Raw genomic sequence first — 15,758 nt, 5'->3', positions numbered from 1 at the left:
GTATCCCACTCCCCTCTCTTTAACCTGACCTCTTGAATAGAGTGAATTTTTCCAACCTCTTTCTCTCGGATGACAAGTGAAAGAATAATTCTGCCTCTGATATCGTTTTCTAATTTGGTGCAGTGGGGAGGAGTGGGGCCTGGCACGCTAATTACAATACAGCCACTCAATCATCAGCACCTTTTGTTACCATGCAGCGTATTACTTCTCCTCCTGTCCCTCCCCTCACTCTATATCTATCTCGCTCTCTTCTTTCTCTATCTTTCTCTCTCCTCTCTCTCTTCCTCTCTCTCCCTCTCCATCCCTCCTCCCACACACACCCAGCCTCTCTTGCATATCATTGGTTAATTAGTCTGAAAGATGGCTGTTTGCCTAGGGAGGCTGGGGCTGTGGCAGGGGGTTTTGTGTTTAGTGTCTGGCTCGTGTGCTCCTATACACACACCATAGCTCATAGTGGCGGGCTGGTGGCCGCGTGTCCGACTGAGGGGTTATGGCCGTTCAGCCGGAACTAAAGGAGACCCAAAGTGAGAATTAGCCTGTCAGGGAGAGAACACACTTCATTTACCAGGACAAAAGGACTCATTTGTATCTCTGTCCTATACAACTATCATTGCCTGCCTCTCTAACACAGTTAAAAATGTCTTCTTGATGCATCTGTTTTTGGGGGAAGTGTGTGTGTGTTGCTGATAATTATATTCCCTCCCTCTACCCCAACACTACACGTATCTGTGTTTTATTCTCACCCACCTTAAGCATAATTCGTTAGCCAGTAAGAGCCAGTGGCCATTGTGGATACTCAGGAGGAGGAGAGGATGGGGGTGGGGGGGGGATCAGGATACATCCACCTCATCAGCATGCAAAGCATATCAGAGAACTAGGTTTAGCAAAGTGAATTAATTTGGATTTGGGATGCAAATGATGTCGGCGTGTGATTACTGATCCACAAGGGTGTGCTGCAAAAGACTCCGGACTCTTCCGGATTGTCACACAGTCCTGTGTGTTTTTCAAAAACTTGTTTAGTTAATTGTTTTATCACTAACTGGTCTCTCTCTCTCTGACACACACACACACACACATTTAATTTTTTTGGTGGCCCGGTCATGATATAGAGAAGTGGGCACAATGGGCATTAGAAATATCTCAGGCCCTCTCTCTTTCACAATAACCTAGGTGATATATTTACATTTTGAGCTCCCACATTTCTTTTGTAAGGCATTAGAGGGATGATCTGTGACGGGCTTGTCATTTGATTAACTGAGAGAACTTTTAAAAAAAGAGAAAAAAAGAAATGAAAGGTGATTTAATATCTGAGCTTGGTCTCATCAGCTCTGAGACTGGAAGATCCAGCCTCCACTCTGCTCCTCACTCCCCAGCAGCTTATTAGATCTAACTGTAAAGCATGCATAATAAAACTGCTCATTTTCTCATTAATATTAAAATGATCATATTCAAAGCCATGGGCATTAAGATCAATCAAATCCTGGGATTTTCAGGTCAGATGCGAAGATCTGCTTCTGGGCTGTTTTTTTCCCCTTTTCTTTAGAGAACCTCTTTTCTTAAAGGGAAAACACTGTATACCTCGTTGGGAGAGTAATGCTTGTGACAGCGGACGATATTAAAGCAAAGGTTATTGTTTGTAGGCTTTCTGACGCATGTTTTAATATTGATTTATCTGGAATGTCGGGGAAGAATATTGTATTTCTTTTGTTGATTTTCTTTTTTGTATATATTTCATGTTTATATATGCATGCAGTAATGCATACATGTGTTAATGCATACATGTGTTAATGCATACATGTGTTAATGCATACATGTGTTAATGCATACATGTGTTAATGCATACATGTGTTAATGCATACATGTGTTAATGCATACATGTGTTAATGCATACATGTGTTAATGCCTACATGTGTTAATGCATACATGTGTTAATGCATACATGTGTTAATGCATACATGTGTTAATGCATACATGTGTTAATGCCTACATGTGTTAATGCATACATGTGTTAATGCATACATGTGTTAATGCAGGCACATCTCAGGTCATTTTGATAGCAACACTTTGCTTTAAGGGCATGCACAGACTATTTCAATATAGTAGACATCCTCGTCAGCCTACCCCAAAACCACCCTACACCCACAAGTCGTACCTTCTCACACCAACCCCCCCCCCCCCCTCCTCTTATCCCCCCACACCTCGTATTGTCACCGGAGTTAGTGGTTAGCCACCGGATGGGAAGGGCCTCAAATCTGTGATACTGTCATCATCTTGAGATACTGCCATTAAGACCAGAGCAGAGGGTTGAGGGCTGCTGCTGCTGCTGCTGCTACTGACATCACCATTATCACCACAGCATTACCACTTCTGTCACCAAAAGCCATTCGCTATGCTGATTACCTCCTCTCAGCCTACTTACTCTGATTGATATGTACTGTGTGTGACTTGTAAGTGCATTCGTACTCGTACTCGCTTTTACTAATTAAATCAATGGTGCGTGAACGTTAAGAATTTCAACAAAAAAAAATCTATTTCCCTTCGCTTCTTTCCTTCCTTTCTTAGGTGGATAATAAAAAAATAAATCAAATGGACTCTTTCCATAACCTTTCTCTCCTTGTTTCCATCTGTAGAACGCCGTTCGCCACAACCTCAGTCTGCACAAGTGCTTTGTGCGCGTGGAGAACGTGAAGGGGGCCGTGTGGACGGTGGATGAGATGGAGTACCAGAAACGCAGGTCTCAGAAGATAACAGGGTACGTTAGAGCAGAGTTGTCACTCTAACTCCCCACCTAGTCCTAGGGCCTGTACCGTATTACCACTAATAATCTGCCATTTTTAAACAGCACTGTAGTACAGTACACGGTGTCTGTTCCAAGGGCTGCCGTTCATTCTAAAGTGATTTAATGTCACAGCTATTAGGAGAAATAGGTATTTTACAATGATGTTAGATACTTATTTGTTTATGTTGGAATATGCCATTTTGTAAAAATAAGAATGTTTATTTCAAACTGTTTTGTGTATTTGTGTTTCCTGGTGTAGAAGCCCGACGCTTGTGAAGAACCTTCCCTCCAGCCTGGGCTATGGAGCTGCTTTAAACGCCAGCTTACAGGTAAACACACAGTATTAACCTGCGATTGCTCTGTCAGATCCTGTGCACTAGACAACATGTGACTGATTCCCCTCCATTGCATTGTGGGTACTATAGCCTACAGCTGTCTATGTGTGTGGTTTCTGTGTGGTTAAATGGAAGTCGTTCTTAAGACCTCAGCCGACTGTATTGCATGTTCATAGTCAGCAAGGAAGATGCAGGAGAAAGTGGCTAAAGTTGAGTGGAGGGTCTCACTCTCCTCCCTCTCTCCTCCCTCCTCTCTCTCCCTAACTCCCTCCATCTCTTTCCTTCTCTCTCCATCTGTCTGGTTGAGATGAGTGAGAATGGAGGCCACCCTGTGGTTAGAGCAGGCACCAGCTCTTTCTCTCTCTCTAGCTTGAATACAGGCTCAGATTGATAGCAGCCGCGGCAAATGCGAAGGCATTTGCATGAATATTTATCCAAGCTGTCATAAATGATTTGGCTTCATACTGTCGGGCCAGTCAGCAAGGTGCTCATAGCCAAAACGTACCATTTTAATCGCAAATGTAACTTTAATGCGCAGGAGGCAAAAGTGTCAGGAGTTCTATCTTATTATGGAGGTAAAGTTTCATTGTCATCGAAAGCCAACATGGTGATATCAGTGAAATCCAAAATATTTCATTATGTGGAGTTATATTGAGTCGAATAAACCATCAGTGAAAACTGTTCAGTGATGGTTGCAAACGATCCAATCATTAGTCATTTACAGCGTATAGAAAGCATCCAGTAATTGTCTTAAAGGAAAACTCCACCCAAAAAATAGTATTTGTTTCATTAGTTCATTGTTGATATTGTCCCAAAAATGTTTTGCATGTCGGCAGTCGAGGTTTTCAAGATATACAACTTTCAAAATACAGCTCCCCATAGAGCTCCCCTGTTAGCATGATAGCTTGTTAACAGTCTTTACTAGTATTATCTGTATTTTGAAAGTGATATATCTTGAAATTTGATTGCTGACATGCAAAACATTTTCGGACAATATCACAATGGACTATTGAAACAAATACGAAAAGATAGTTTTTGTGTGGAATTTTCCTCTAAGTGTGAGGATTATCTCAATGATGGCCTATGATCTGAATACCCTTTTGTCTCTTAACTTCCATCACTTTCTCCCTCTCTCTCTCTCTCTCTCTCTCTCTCTCTCTCTCTCTCTCTCTCTCTCTCTCTCTCTCTCTCTCTCTCTCTCTCTCTCCTCTCTCTCTCTCTCTCTCTCTCTCTCTCTCTCTCTCTCTCTCTCTCTCTCTCTCTCTCTCTCTCCCTTTTTCTCCCTTCGCTCACTCCCTCCCCTCTCTCTATCAACCACCCCCCTTTTCTCTCCCACTCTTTTCCTTCCTCTCCCCTTCGTCTCCCTCTCTCCCCCTTCTTCCTCCCTCCCTCTCTCCCAGGCGGCGCTGGCTGAGACCTCCCTGCCTCTGCTGGGGAACCCTGGTCTGATGAACAGCAGTTCGTCTGGCTTGATGGGAGGCAGTCCTCATGGTCTAATGGGCGGGAGCCCCCCTGGTATGCTGGGCGGTAGCCCCCATGGATTGATGGGTGGTAGCCCACATGGATTCATGGGCGGGAGCCCCCATGGGTTGATGGGTGGCAGCCCCCCAGGAATGATGGGTAGCAGCCCCCCCAGCCTGCTCCAGTCCGACTTGAACGGATCGCTGGATCACCTGGACACCAACGGCCACAGCAGCCCCGGAGGATACTCCCCACAGGCACACATGTACGTAGCACTCAGTGGCTTCTCGTTGGTGGAGATGCACGCACACACACACATTAACGCATGCACACACACACCTACCTCAGTGTGTCCACTGTAACACAGAGAGAGAGTTGGTGACAGACCTCCCCCTCTGTTCCATGTATCAGATGATACAGTGGCAACAGTGGATCCCCACACTCCCCATAGCTGTCTTTTGTTAGCATCGTAGTTTGTTAAAAGTCTTTACTAGATTATAACATAGTGGGAGGTTTTTGGGGACTAATTTGATTTTAGTACTAAATTAACAGAGTATTTTGGCGGTTCAAAGAAGTCTTCATTTCGACGACACATTATGCCACACCTGAGGTGAGCTTTACATACATGGCTGTCAGTTGTAACAGTTATAACCTATAAAAAGACGATGATTACACGTTCGGTTTGAATTACTCCAATGTCTGCATTGTAGGGGTTTAGAAGTCATATTTTATTCAAGACCGTCCATATTAATATTTAGCAGCTAACTGTATCATTAATTACTTAAAAATCTTTGCCTTCTCTATCTTTTTTAATGGAGCCCAGAGAGAGAAAGAGGGCCATTAAAAATGTATGTCATGTGGATTTCAGGAATGTGTATGTTACAAATGTGCTCTCCCTCTAACCAGTGATGTCACACGTGTCACTGTAGTCCATGTTTACCTAGCCAAAGATAGGAAATGGAACACCAAGGGCGTTGTATGTGAAGCTACGACTTCCTCGATCTCCCACACACTTCCAGCCCCCCCCCCATTTGTAATCAATGATGCAAGCCCAGCCACAGTAGCTAACTTGCTAGCCATCTCTGGAGTAGCACCGGGAATTAAGCCAGTTCCGTATCGAAGAAGGGGACTGACTGTTCTGAGAGGAACTGGCCTAACCCATACATTCATTTGTTTGGATGCGTTTATTCCTATCGGAAATGGGCCAGATTTGGGGACGGGGGGGGGTTAAGTGGGGCATATCTGCAGTGCCAGACAGGATCCCTGTGTATCCACTCCCTCAGGCTGTTTAACTTTTAATAACGGACAGAATAGGAGACTCTCTCTCTCCGACGGCCTCGCCTCAGTGTGAGAGGGGTGCTGTGGAGGCTGCCTCCACGACCGCTCTCCGCCTTTACACGGCCGCAACATCCTCAAAATGGAAGAAATGTGTTTTCATGAGTGGGTTCTCTGGGATGCACTTAATAATGAAGGGAGAGTAACACTAACTAAAGAGTACACGGCGTACCAGCCGGTCCTCAGGAGAGAGCGGGGAAACTTCAGAAACCAAGTGAATCGAACAATTAGACAAACCTTTTTCCCCCACTTCTGGAGGTTAATGCTATCAGCCAAACAGCGACTCAGATAGCTCCAGGCATGTTACCATTTATGTGTGTGTGTGTCCCCTCAAGGGTATGCTTAAGAGGAAGAAAGGACTAAAAAAGACAGGAACTAGATGTGCTAGCTAGAATTACAGTACAGTTGGATGCTGCTTAAGGACTTCAGTAAAAACAGTTTCACTTAGAATAAAAGAGATTTAGATTTTCAAAAATGTACGCATATTGACCACAGTATCACATTGTAAAATTAGTGAAAACATTTACCCACAATCCTTTTTTATGCTGCATTGTTATGTAAGGCCATTCAGTTGTTGTATGTACTTTATATCACTCCACACTCCTTGATAACCGTAAATGATCCATGTTCAGATGCTATCACGTGTGTCACTCTGTCCTCTGATCGTCCCTCGCCCCTCGTTAACATACGACACATAGCTAATGATGTTATTTGCATCCCTGCCATGCCTCACGCAGAGCGTGATTACCAGTGATCATAATCTGCCAGTGATGGTGATGAGTCTCTGTCCAAGATGCACTTATGAACCACACACACACACAACACACACACATGAACTTCACGCACACACACATAGCTGGTATTTATCAGACACAGAGCCTAGGCATTTAGTCCAGACTTCATAATGCCAGCTAGCCATTAACGAATAAATGACTCATCCAATGGTTCTCTAATACAGTGTAAAGCCACAACGAGGACTAATCATTTTTCTCCTTTCTTTTTTTTTCATTCTCCAACCACACAAGCATGTTAGTGGTTTATAATGAATACAAATGAAAGCTATGAGCTATGCCTGTGATGATGAGGAGAAAAGGGTTGTGCTGCTGGGTGTCTAATGGCTGTATCACATCCGGCCGTGATTGGGAGTCCCATAGCGCGGCGCACAATTGGCCCAGCGTCGTCCGGGCTTGGCCAGTGTAGGCCGTCATTGTAAATAAGAATTTGTTCTTAATTGACTTGCCTAGTTAAATAAAGCTTACATTTAAAAATATATATATATATTTAAAAAATGGCTGTGCTACTGAACACCATCTGGTCCTGCCTCATTTGTCTCCCGTTAAGATGAATATCGTCAATGTAGCATGTTTGTTGTAACATGTTAAATACAAATTATTTATTACAAAGCTTGAGGGAGATCACCAAGGATTTCAATATACTTCAGAAAGTATTCACACCCCTTGACTTTTTCCACATTTTGTTGTGTTACAAGGAGGGATTAAAATGGATTTCATTGTCATTTCTTGTCAACGATCTACACAAAATACTCTGTAATGTCAAAGTGGAAGAAGATTTTGCCTGTGCTTAGTTCTATTCCGTTTCTTTTTATCCTAAAACACTCCCTGGTCCTTGTCGATGACAAGCATACCCATAACATGATGCAGCCACCACCATGCTTGAATATGAAGAGCGGTACTCAGTGATGTGTTGTGTTGGATTTACCCCAAACATAACGCTTTGTATTCAGGACATAAAGTTAATTCCTTTGCCACATTTTTTTCAGTTTTACTTTAGTGCCTTATTGCAAACAGGATGCATGTTTTGGAATATTGTTATTCTGTACAGGCTTTCTTACTTTTCTCTCAGTCATTTAGGTTAGTATTGTGGTGTAATTAAAACGTAAAATCCATTAAAATCCTCCGTTTTCTCATGCCACAGGCATTAAACTCTGTAACTGTTTTAAAGTCACCATTGGCCTCATGATGAAATCCCTGAGCGGTTTCGTTCCTCTCCGACAACTAAGTTAGGAAGGACGCCTGTATCTTTGTAATGACTGGGTGTATTGTTACACCATCTAAAGTTGAATTAATAAATTCACCATGTTCAAAGGGACATTCAATGTCTGCTTTTTTCTAATACCCATCAACCAATAGGTGGCCTTCTTTACGAGGCATTGGAAAACCTCCCTGGTCTTTTTTATTTATTTATTTTTATTTTACCTTTATTTAACCAGGCAAGTCAGTTAAGAACATATTCTTATTTTCAATGACGGCCTGGGAACAGTGGGTTAACTGCCTGTTCAGGGGCAGAATGACAGATTTGTACCTTGTCAGCTCGGGGGTTTGAACTTTGTGGTTGAATCTGTGTTTGAAATTCACTGCTCGACTGAGAGACCTTACAGATAATTGTATATGCGGGGTATAAAGATGAACTAGTCATTCAAAAAGCATGTTAAACACTATTATTGCACACAGAGTGAGTCCATGCAACTTATTGTGTGACTTGTTAAACACATTTTTACTCCTGAACTTATTTTGGCTTTTACCATAAGAAAGGTGTTGACTCAAGACATTTCAGCTTTGTATTTATTATTATCATTTTTTTAAATTCTAAAAACATTATTCCACTTTGAAATGATGGGGTGTTGTATGTAGGCCAATTTTAAATTCAGGCTGTAACACAACTAAATGTGGAAAAAGTTAAGGGGTGTGAACACTTTCTGATGGCCCTGTATATGTTTTTTGTAAAAACATGAATTGGGAGAGATATCAAATACTTAATATCAAAACATATGTCTATTGATTAGAGTGGTAGCTCTGAATATGAATATTGTTCATTGTTTTTTATTTAAGACAACAAATTAAATTCAATAAATGTGTTACCAGATAACTAGAAAGAGTGTATAGAAATGAATCCTAGATAATCGTTTCATCCCCCTCTTCTCACCTGGAGGGGAGAGTTCTGTTTATTCTGGATTCTCCTCTTGAGTGTGTGGGTTGAGAAGGAAACAGAAATATTCATCACACCGCCTAGCATCCTGGAAAGGCAAAGCATCTCCTTCTAGCTACCACATCTGAATATGAATTTATTTTGCTATAAATATTAAAGTAATCTGTACCTTTTAAAATTATTTTCAAATTCAAAGTTCCTCCTGCCATTGATGAAGGCAACCCAGGAGATGGCTGCCAGACACATTCTAACACTTGATAAGGATTTTTCTTGCTCTCTCTCTCTCTCTCTCTCTCTCTCTCTCTCTCTCTCTCTCTCTCTCTCTCTCTCTCTCTCTCTCTCTCTCTCTCTGTCTCTCTCTCTGTCTCCTCTCTCTGTCTCTGTCTCTCTCTCTCGCTCTCTCTCTCTCTCTCTCTCTCTCTCTCTCTCTCTCTCTCTCTCTCTCTCTCTCTCTCTCTCTCTCTCGCTCTCTCTCTCTCTCTCTCTCTCTCTCTCTCTCTCTCTCCTCTCTCTCTCACTCACTCTCACTCACTCTCTCCCCCCTCTTAGCCCACAGGGATTCCCTGATGCATCTGACGTGTCAAAAATAATTAGGTTTTGTCAGATTTATCTTCGCGCCACAAACCCTTTCCCTGAGTAGGGCCCCGGATCATGTTAAGCCTTGTTTGTGTGTGACAGCGTTATTATTCTTGTTAGTAGCCCAGCACTTCCGCCCATCCTCTCTCTGTTGTACTGGAGGGGAAACGTCCCCACTTCCCCACTCGGTCCGGTGTTTCAGTGTTTTCACACTGCCTTTATTGACAGTGGCTAAAGATATTCATTCATTTAGAGTTAAAAACATGTATCATGTATGTCCGACTGAACTGCCGGGCTGAAGCTGATTAATGGCGGAGACTAGCTGCAGGTTTTTCCCTCTGGAGGAGCGACACGCACGCCCCTGCATATTAACGACGCATTGCACTTTCTATTAACCAGATTTTTAAAAAGCTTGACTCCCCTTGCTCCAGGGGACTAGAGGGGATGATAAATTCTCCATTATTTAGTATGCAGCGTGTTTTATATATATATATTTTAAGTCAACCAGGTGTCATCAGTAAACTCTTGATGGCCAACCATGTCTGGGTATAAGCTATTTTCAAAATTTTGTCATAAAAATGTTGATGCAATTGCTTAAAGTGGAAGTTGTTGAACTATCGTTTCACAAATACTATGGTTGTTGTTACACGCTGTTCAGCAACGTAATGCCAGCTTTGATATGTTTATGATAATTCAGGCTGATTTCAATTATTGCATTCAAAATGTTTTATGTTTTCTCTGAAAAAGACATACTGTAGGTTTATTATGTGGAATATCTTTGGGGGACCCGGGTACGATCCCGGGCTGTATCACAACCGGCCGCGATCGAGAGTCCCATAGGTCGGCGCGCAATTAACCCAGTGTCGTCCGGGTTAGGGGAGGGTTAGGCCGTCATTGTAAATAAGAATTTGTTCTTACCTGTCTTGCCTAGTTAAATAAAGGTTCAATAAAATACAAATAAATATTGAAGATACATTCTGTAGAAGAGGGAGGCTTATTTGAGTGATTTATTAGTCGTTTTTTTCTGGTTCCTTCCCCTGTTAATTGTGCTGAGGGGCTTCTCCCTCACAATCTTTCTAATTACCTTTAACAAATAGCAGCATGATAAAATATGTGACCAGGGTGAAGAGTTGATACCCTAGAGCCTTGTACGCAAACAACTCAGATATTCATAAGAGGATCTCTTTGACTTCACTGCCACTGTAGACCCCTGTCTGCAGCTCACTGATGACCAACCACCGGACAGGCAGAGAGACAGGTTTAGTTCATAGCTGTGTGCTCAAAACACCTTGGTAGTGCATGGGTGAAATCCAGGCTTGTGGCACACATTTTAATTTGAACCCAGCCTAACTTCTCACTTCAATCATAGTTTTTGCGTTTAATTGTACGGGCGTTCACACATTCACCACTGTATAGCAGTGGCTTCTACCTGGGTGGACTATGGGACTAAGGCACGTTGGTGGAACTGTATCACTGTATCAATTTCCTACTCGGTTATCATATGTCTTTATGTATAAAATTATTTCCAACATATTTCATAAATTCCTTTCCAGGCCAGCGATCCACGTCAAGGAGGAGCCGTTGAACATGGACGACGATGACTGTCCGATGTCACTGGTGACGACAGCCAACCACAGCCCAGAGCTAGACGACGACCGGGAGCTGGAGGAGGGCAACCTATCAGATGACCTGGAGTGACTACTGGAGTCCCTCCCACTACTACAGGCCCCTCCCTCCACCTCCGTCACACTGTCCTCCTACCTGTTTCCTCACAGGCTGTCCTCCTAGAACCTGCTAGAACCAGAACCACTCCTCACCCAGAACCAAACAGAACCAACAGAACAGACCACAGCTGACTCTCCTCCCTCCCGACCCGCGGACTGGAGTATTTATTGAGCATGCATCCGGAAGACGAGGCCCAAAGGAACTCTTTGTTGCAGCCCTATGGGATCCCTGACTGAACATGACAGGCATGAGATGTCTGGTTTTTAAAACGACTTTCAGACCTGTTTCATGAAGATGGCTTGGCCACTACATACACACAGACACACACAGAGGCTCATGGATGGAAAATGACAAGAACACGAGTCTGGGAACCCGTTCTGTAGAAAGCTAACGGCCTCATATACTGCCAAAAAAAAGATGTTTAATTTTGTGAATATCAAAAAACCCTCACAGTAGTTGTTGATGTTAGAAACAATTGCTGGTTCAATTCAAACGTTGTTGCTCTGTCCATCATTTGCACAGGAGTAGTATCAGAAATTAGTGTCACTGCCTGTATGTTGCAAAAATTCTAAAAAACGGTTGTTTTTTTTCTTCTTTTTGCGTTCTACTTTTTGTATTCTGATTTCTGGCACCACCAACTGTAAATGCCATTTCCTATTTCCCAACAGTAACAGAAGCACGGTATCAAGACTGTTGCAGCTGTCAAAAAAGTAGGCTTCCAGTCTGAACCTGTTTGTGATGAAAAGTAATTCACGTGACATTAAGTTTGAAAAACGTACCTGTTTGTGTAAGCACCAACCAACACGGGGACAAAAATGCATTTCTGCATATTCTTCTGCTGTTCTCTTTTACCTCCTTGTTCTAAAGCTTTGTCTACCTGCAAACAGTCACAGGCAACAGCTAGAAACCAAAGCCAACACTATCAATGGCCAATAGCTTAGACAGAAGCCACCAGACTCTTTGGTCAGCCTTCTGTGACTTTAACTAGTATAAAGAGAAGCTTTCCGCGAACTACCTTCTAAATAACCTCTGGGATCGTTTCATTTAGCCCTGTACAAAGATGATTCAAGAAAAAAAAAATACAAGATTTTGATGTGTAATTTGATAACTTGTAAGTGTCCACTTGGAGTTTAGGGCGAGAGAGGAGAGGAGATGTGACATGTAACTACAGGCGATGTGATAGGGACTGGTAGAAAGCAGCTCTACTGTAAAAGTGGATCATGACCAAAATGAACATTTGTGTGTTCAATGGAAGTGCAGAAAATTGTGTTGTTGTGAAAGATTGTTTTTGATTTTTGATTTCCTTTTTTTTGTTGTCTTTCCGTCACCCATCATGTCATAGTTTTCTCTAATCTAGTGAATATGTCATGTTTAGTGGGACTGTCAAATATGTCATGTCTTATTTCCACGCGGTTTGTTTAGAGCCGCGTTTAAAACCGAAACTGAAAACATAGTAACCAAACATTTAAAATATCTAGTAAAGCCAAATAAGTCATAATTTCAAGTTGATATGAAATGATGTGGCTTGGTTATCACATAAAAGCAAATAATACAGCCATTGTAGAAGAGGGATATCAAAGGTGAAAAGAAACCTTTTCTAGGTGATATTTGCTTTATTCTATAGTTTAAATACTTCACTGTCTAATCCATAGCTTCTTAACTATATAGATACAGTCAGTGTGGTAGCACAGGAGAAGCTATCTTTAACTGCACTGCATTCTGTATAGGGTTGGCAACTTGTATATCACATTTGGGATTCTAGTGGCAGGAACAGAAGTTAGTGATTGTCAAAAAATATATTTCATTTCTCTCAGCTAAATGTCATCTAGAAAAGTGGATGTTGTTGCTTTAATGGTCATTTCCGTTTTCAGTCAAACCAAAGTTACACAAAATTCTGCCTCTGGTTATGGGATAGACACTCTAGAAATGACACACACAAACCCTTTCAAAGGCACGCACACACACACACACACACACACACACACACACACACACACACACACACACACACACACACACACACACACACACACACACACACACACACACACACACACACACACACACACACACACACACACACACACACACACACACACACACACGCACGCAGTCCTGTGTGATTGGTCTGCCAGCTTTCCTGGTCCTTGTTATGGTAACCTTCAGATGCAGAAAAACAGATACTGTCAAATAACTGACTGAGTTGTATTGTATTTTAACTATCAGTGTGTGTCTGCTTTGTGCGTATGTATGGAAACATACTGTGCATATATGTTGTTTTCAAGTGTTGTGCCAAGCCCAAAAAGTTGGCTTCTAGAGCTTAGCGCACTACTACGTACATAACCAAACACACATGCATAACCCAAACACACGTTACACACACAGTCATGCCAGTTCCACTTCAAGAGGTTGCTGGGCCCAGGAACGAAGCTTCTCCCTTATGTACTTTGAGTCAGCAAAAAAATGACTTGAAGACGACGTTCATAATAATCTTATCACACCAAATATAAAGGACACGGCGTCTTTCAACAACAACAAAAAAGGATTCTCCCACTTAACCCCAAAAACGAAGGCTTTCTAGAAGAAGAAAAAAAGGTTCTACCTCTGCACAACCAATTCTGAACAATTAAATGGCAGATTGCACGTCGAGTTAGAGAGCCACAAGAGCTGTTACACTTTACTCAAATGGACACGGCTCGACGGACAGTTTACATTCCCGACGTCAGACACGGAAGAAGATTAGTATTGTCATAGGTTGTCCTCAAACATTTGTAGAATGATAATGTAAAAAAATACCTTTAAGGGAATATTGTGTTTTAAAATGCATGTCTAAAATAATTTGGTGGACTGGAAAACAATCATTAACAAATCGAAAATACTTTAAGACATACAAATGATCAGGAGGATGACCTAAATGTAAGTACAATGCATAGGAATGCGTACCTCAACTATACTGTTTGGGAAGGAAAAAACTGTCAGCCACAGAATGCATATTACCTGTAGATTTTGCATGGGTTTTGTAAAAATAAAAATGTCTGAAATAGTTGCTTGCACATAATACCAGAAAGATCCCAGAACTGCAATCTGCTCCTCCACTAGATTTTAGGATTGTCTGGATTTTCTGGGATGATTTTGTCTGTATTTTGATAACTGTGCATACTATGTAAAAATGTTGGTGGACCCATAAAATTTACCAGACTTTTTTTCTAAGCGAAGAAAAAAAAAAAAAATCGGTGTTTCTTTTCTGAATTTCATGATTTTTTTTTTTTTTTACTGTTCTCTCATTGCTCGCTAAGAATAGCAAACCTGCTTCTTCTGCATCTGCTTTGCGTAGCTGTAAGGCTTAACCTAATGTGTGTATTTATTGCTTGTACCTCTGTGCATACTTTATGAAGCATTATGTCTGGCAGTTGAGTCATGTATACTTTCTACTACTATCATTCTCTAATAATTGGGAATATGATCCCCCTATGTATACAGTAAATTGGGACTGTAGCAAACACATATGTTTATGTAATTAGTACCTTCTATGTTTTTTTTGGTTGTATTCCTTTATGATCGAGGTGAACTCATTTTTGATACCTTCATTACCGTGTACTGTGTCCATGCGTTAAAGATTCTCTGACACTAGAAGGTCATGGTTGAGAATTGTAACAGTCGTTATTATTTTCTGTATTCATGGCTTTTCACTGCTGACTAAAATAAAGGACCAAAACTAGGATTTGAAAAGCAACTGTCTACCTCCAACTTCAGGGAGTTCTTACTTTTTTTGTACACATATACATTTTATATTCTACAAAGGCGCAACCTTGAAAGATCGAGCTGGCATTACGCTTTTAACGTTTCAGGACTGTGCTACTTCTGAGAATGACAAGGGGGGAAGAAAAAAAAACAATTCCATTTTAATGTGTGTGTTACAAGGCTTTGTTCCAGATTCTAGCACCGAGAGTCTTGTTTAGAGGACTGGGACATGTGGATCCATAGGCAGAGCCCTCTGGAGCCAACCCCCTGGACCAGTAATGGCTCAGGGGCCACGTGTTCAAGCCACCCTTTGATCAAGTACAACCATGGCCCAGTACACTATTAGGCCTGTAGTTACTGGAGAGTTTATCATAAGCCTTGACTGGGGGTAGTTGATCCAGGGAGTAGCACACGGTAGGGATCAACAGAGACTCAGAAGAGACAGGGCATATAACATGCTTTTTATAAATGGCTGTTTATGGTTATATTCCAATGTTGCTGTTCCTTCTCATTTTTCAAACCAATTCTCGATGGAGATGTGTTGACTGATGCTATAGAATAAAGAACAGTATGGATGACAAGCAGTGGATAGCTCAACTCATCCCAGCTAGGTTACACCTTGTCGGTCATGGAGCGCTCTTACTGACACGCTCATTGAGATTCACACTGAGTCCACCATGACCAATATGTCCCCATTAGCTCCTCTGTATTCTAAGGGCTCGTTCGCGTTCCAAAGAGTGGCCAGGGACATTCTATCTGGGATGCTTTGAATCATGTCCGCTGGTCATTTAATGACAACTCCAACCCCGTATGTTATTTTCTCTATGTGATGTCCCATGAGAAGTCAATTGGAGAACACA

The 15,758-nt window shown here is 41.9% G+C and overlaps 1 protein-coding gene across 18 annotated transcripts in view; it reads left to right on the top strand.

Moving 5' to 3' along the window:
* Nucleotides 1-14,878, top strand: part of LOC124013961 (forkhead box protein P2-like) — a 116,798-nt gene extending 101,920 nt beyond the window's left edge. For 10 of the 18 annotated variants that reach the window (XM_046328562.1, XM_046328556.1, XM_046328553.1 and 7 more), the window contains 4 exons: nucleotides 2,631-2,752; nucleotides 3,033-3,108; nucleotides 4,515-4,840; nucleotides 10,986-14,878. In XM_046328562.1, coding sequence (XP_046184518.1) covers nucleotides 2,631-2,752; nucleotides 3,033-3,108; nucleotides 4,515-4,840; nucleotides 10,986-11,130 — 669 coding nt within the window. In that variant the 3' untranslated portion in view covers nucleotides 11,131-14,878. The remainder of the gene's footprint in view (nucleotides 1-2,630; nucleotides 2,753-3,032; nucleotides 3,109-4,514; nucleotides 4,841-10,985) is intronic. The other 8 variants (XM_046328569.1, XM_046328568.1, XM_046328563.1 and 5 more) reach the window with 1 other exon arrangement.
* Nucleotides 14,879-15,758: the final 880 nt, after the last annotated feature.

Source organism: Oncorhynchus gorbuscha, linkage group LG25, assembly GCF_021184085.1.
Source record: "Oncorhynchus gorbuscha isolate QuinsamMale2020 ecotype Even-year linkage group LG25, OgorEven_v1.0, whole genome shotgun sequence".
In the NCBI taxonomy this organism is placed as follows: Eukaryota; Metazoa; Chordata; class Actinopteri; order Salmoniformes; family Salmonidae; genus Oncorhynchus; species Oncorhynchus gorbuscha.
The sequence above is the reverse complement of the archived record's forward strand: the minus strand, read 5'-3'. Positions and strand labels throughout refer to the sequence as shown.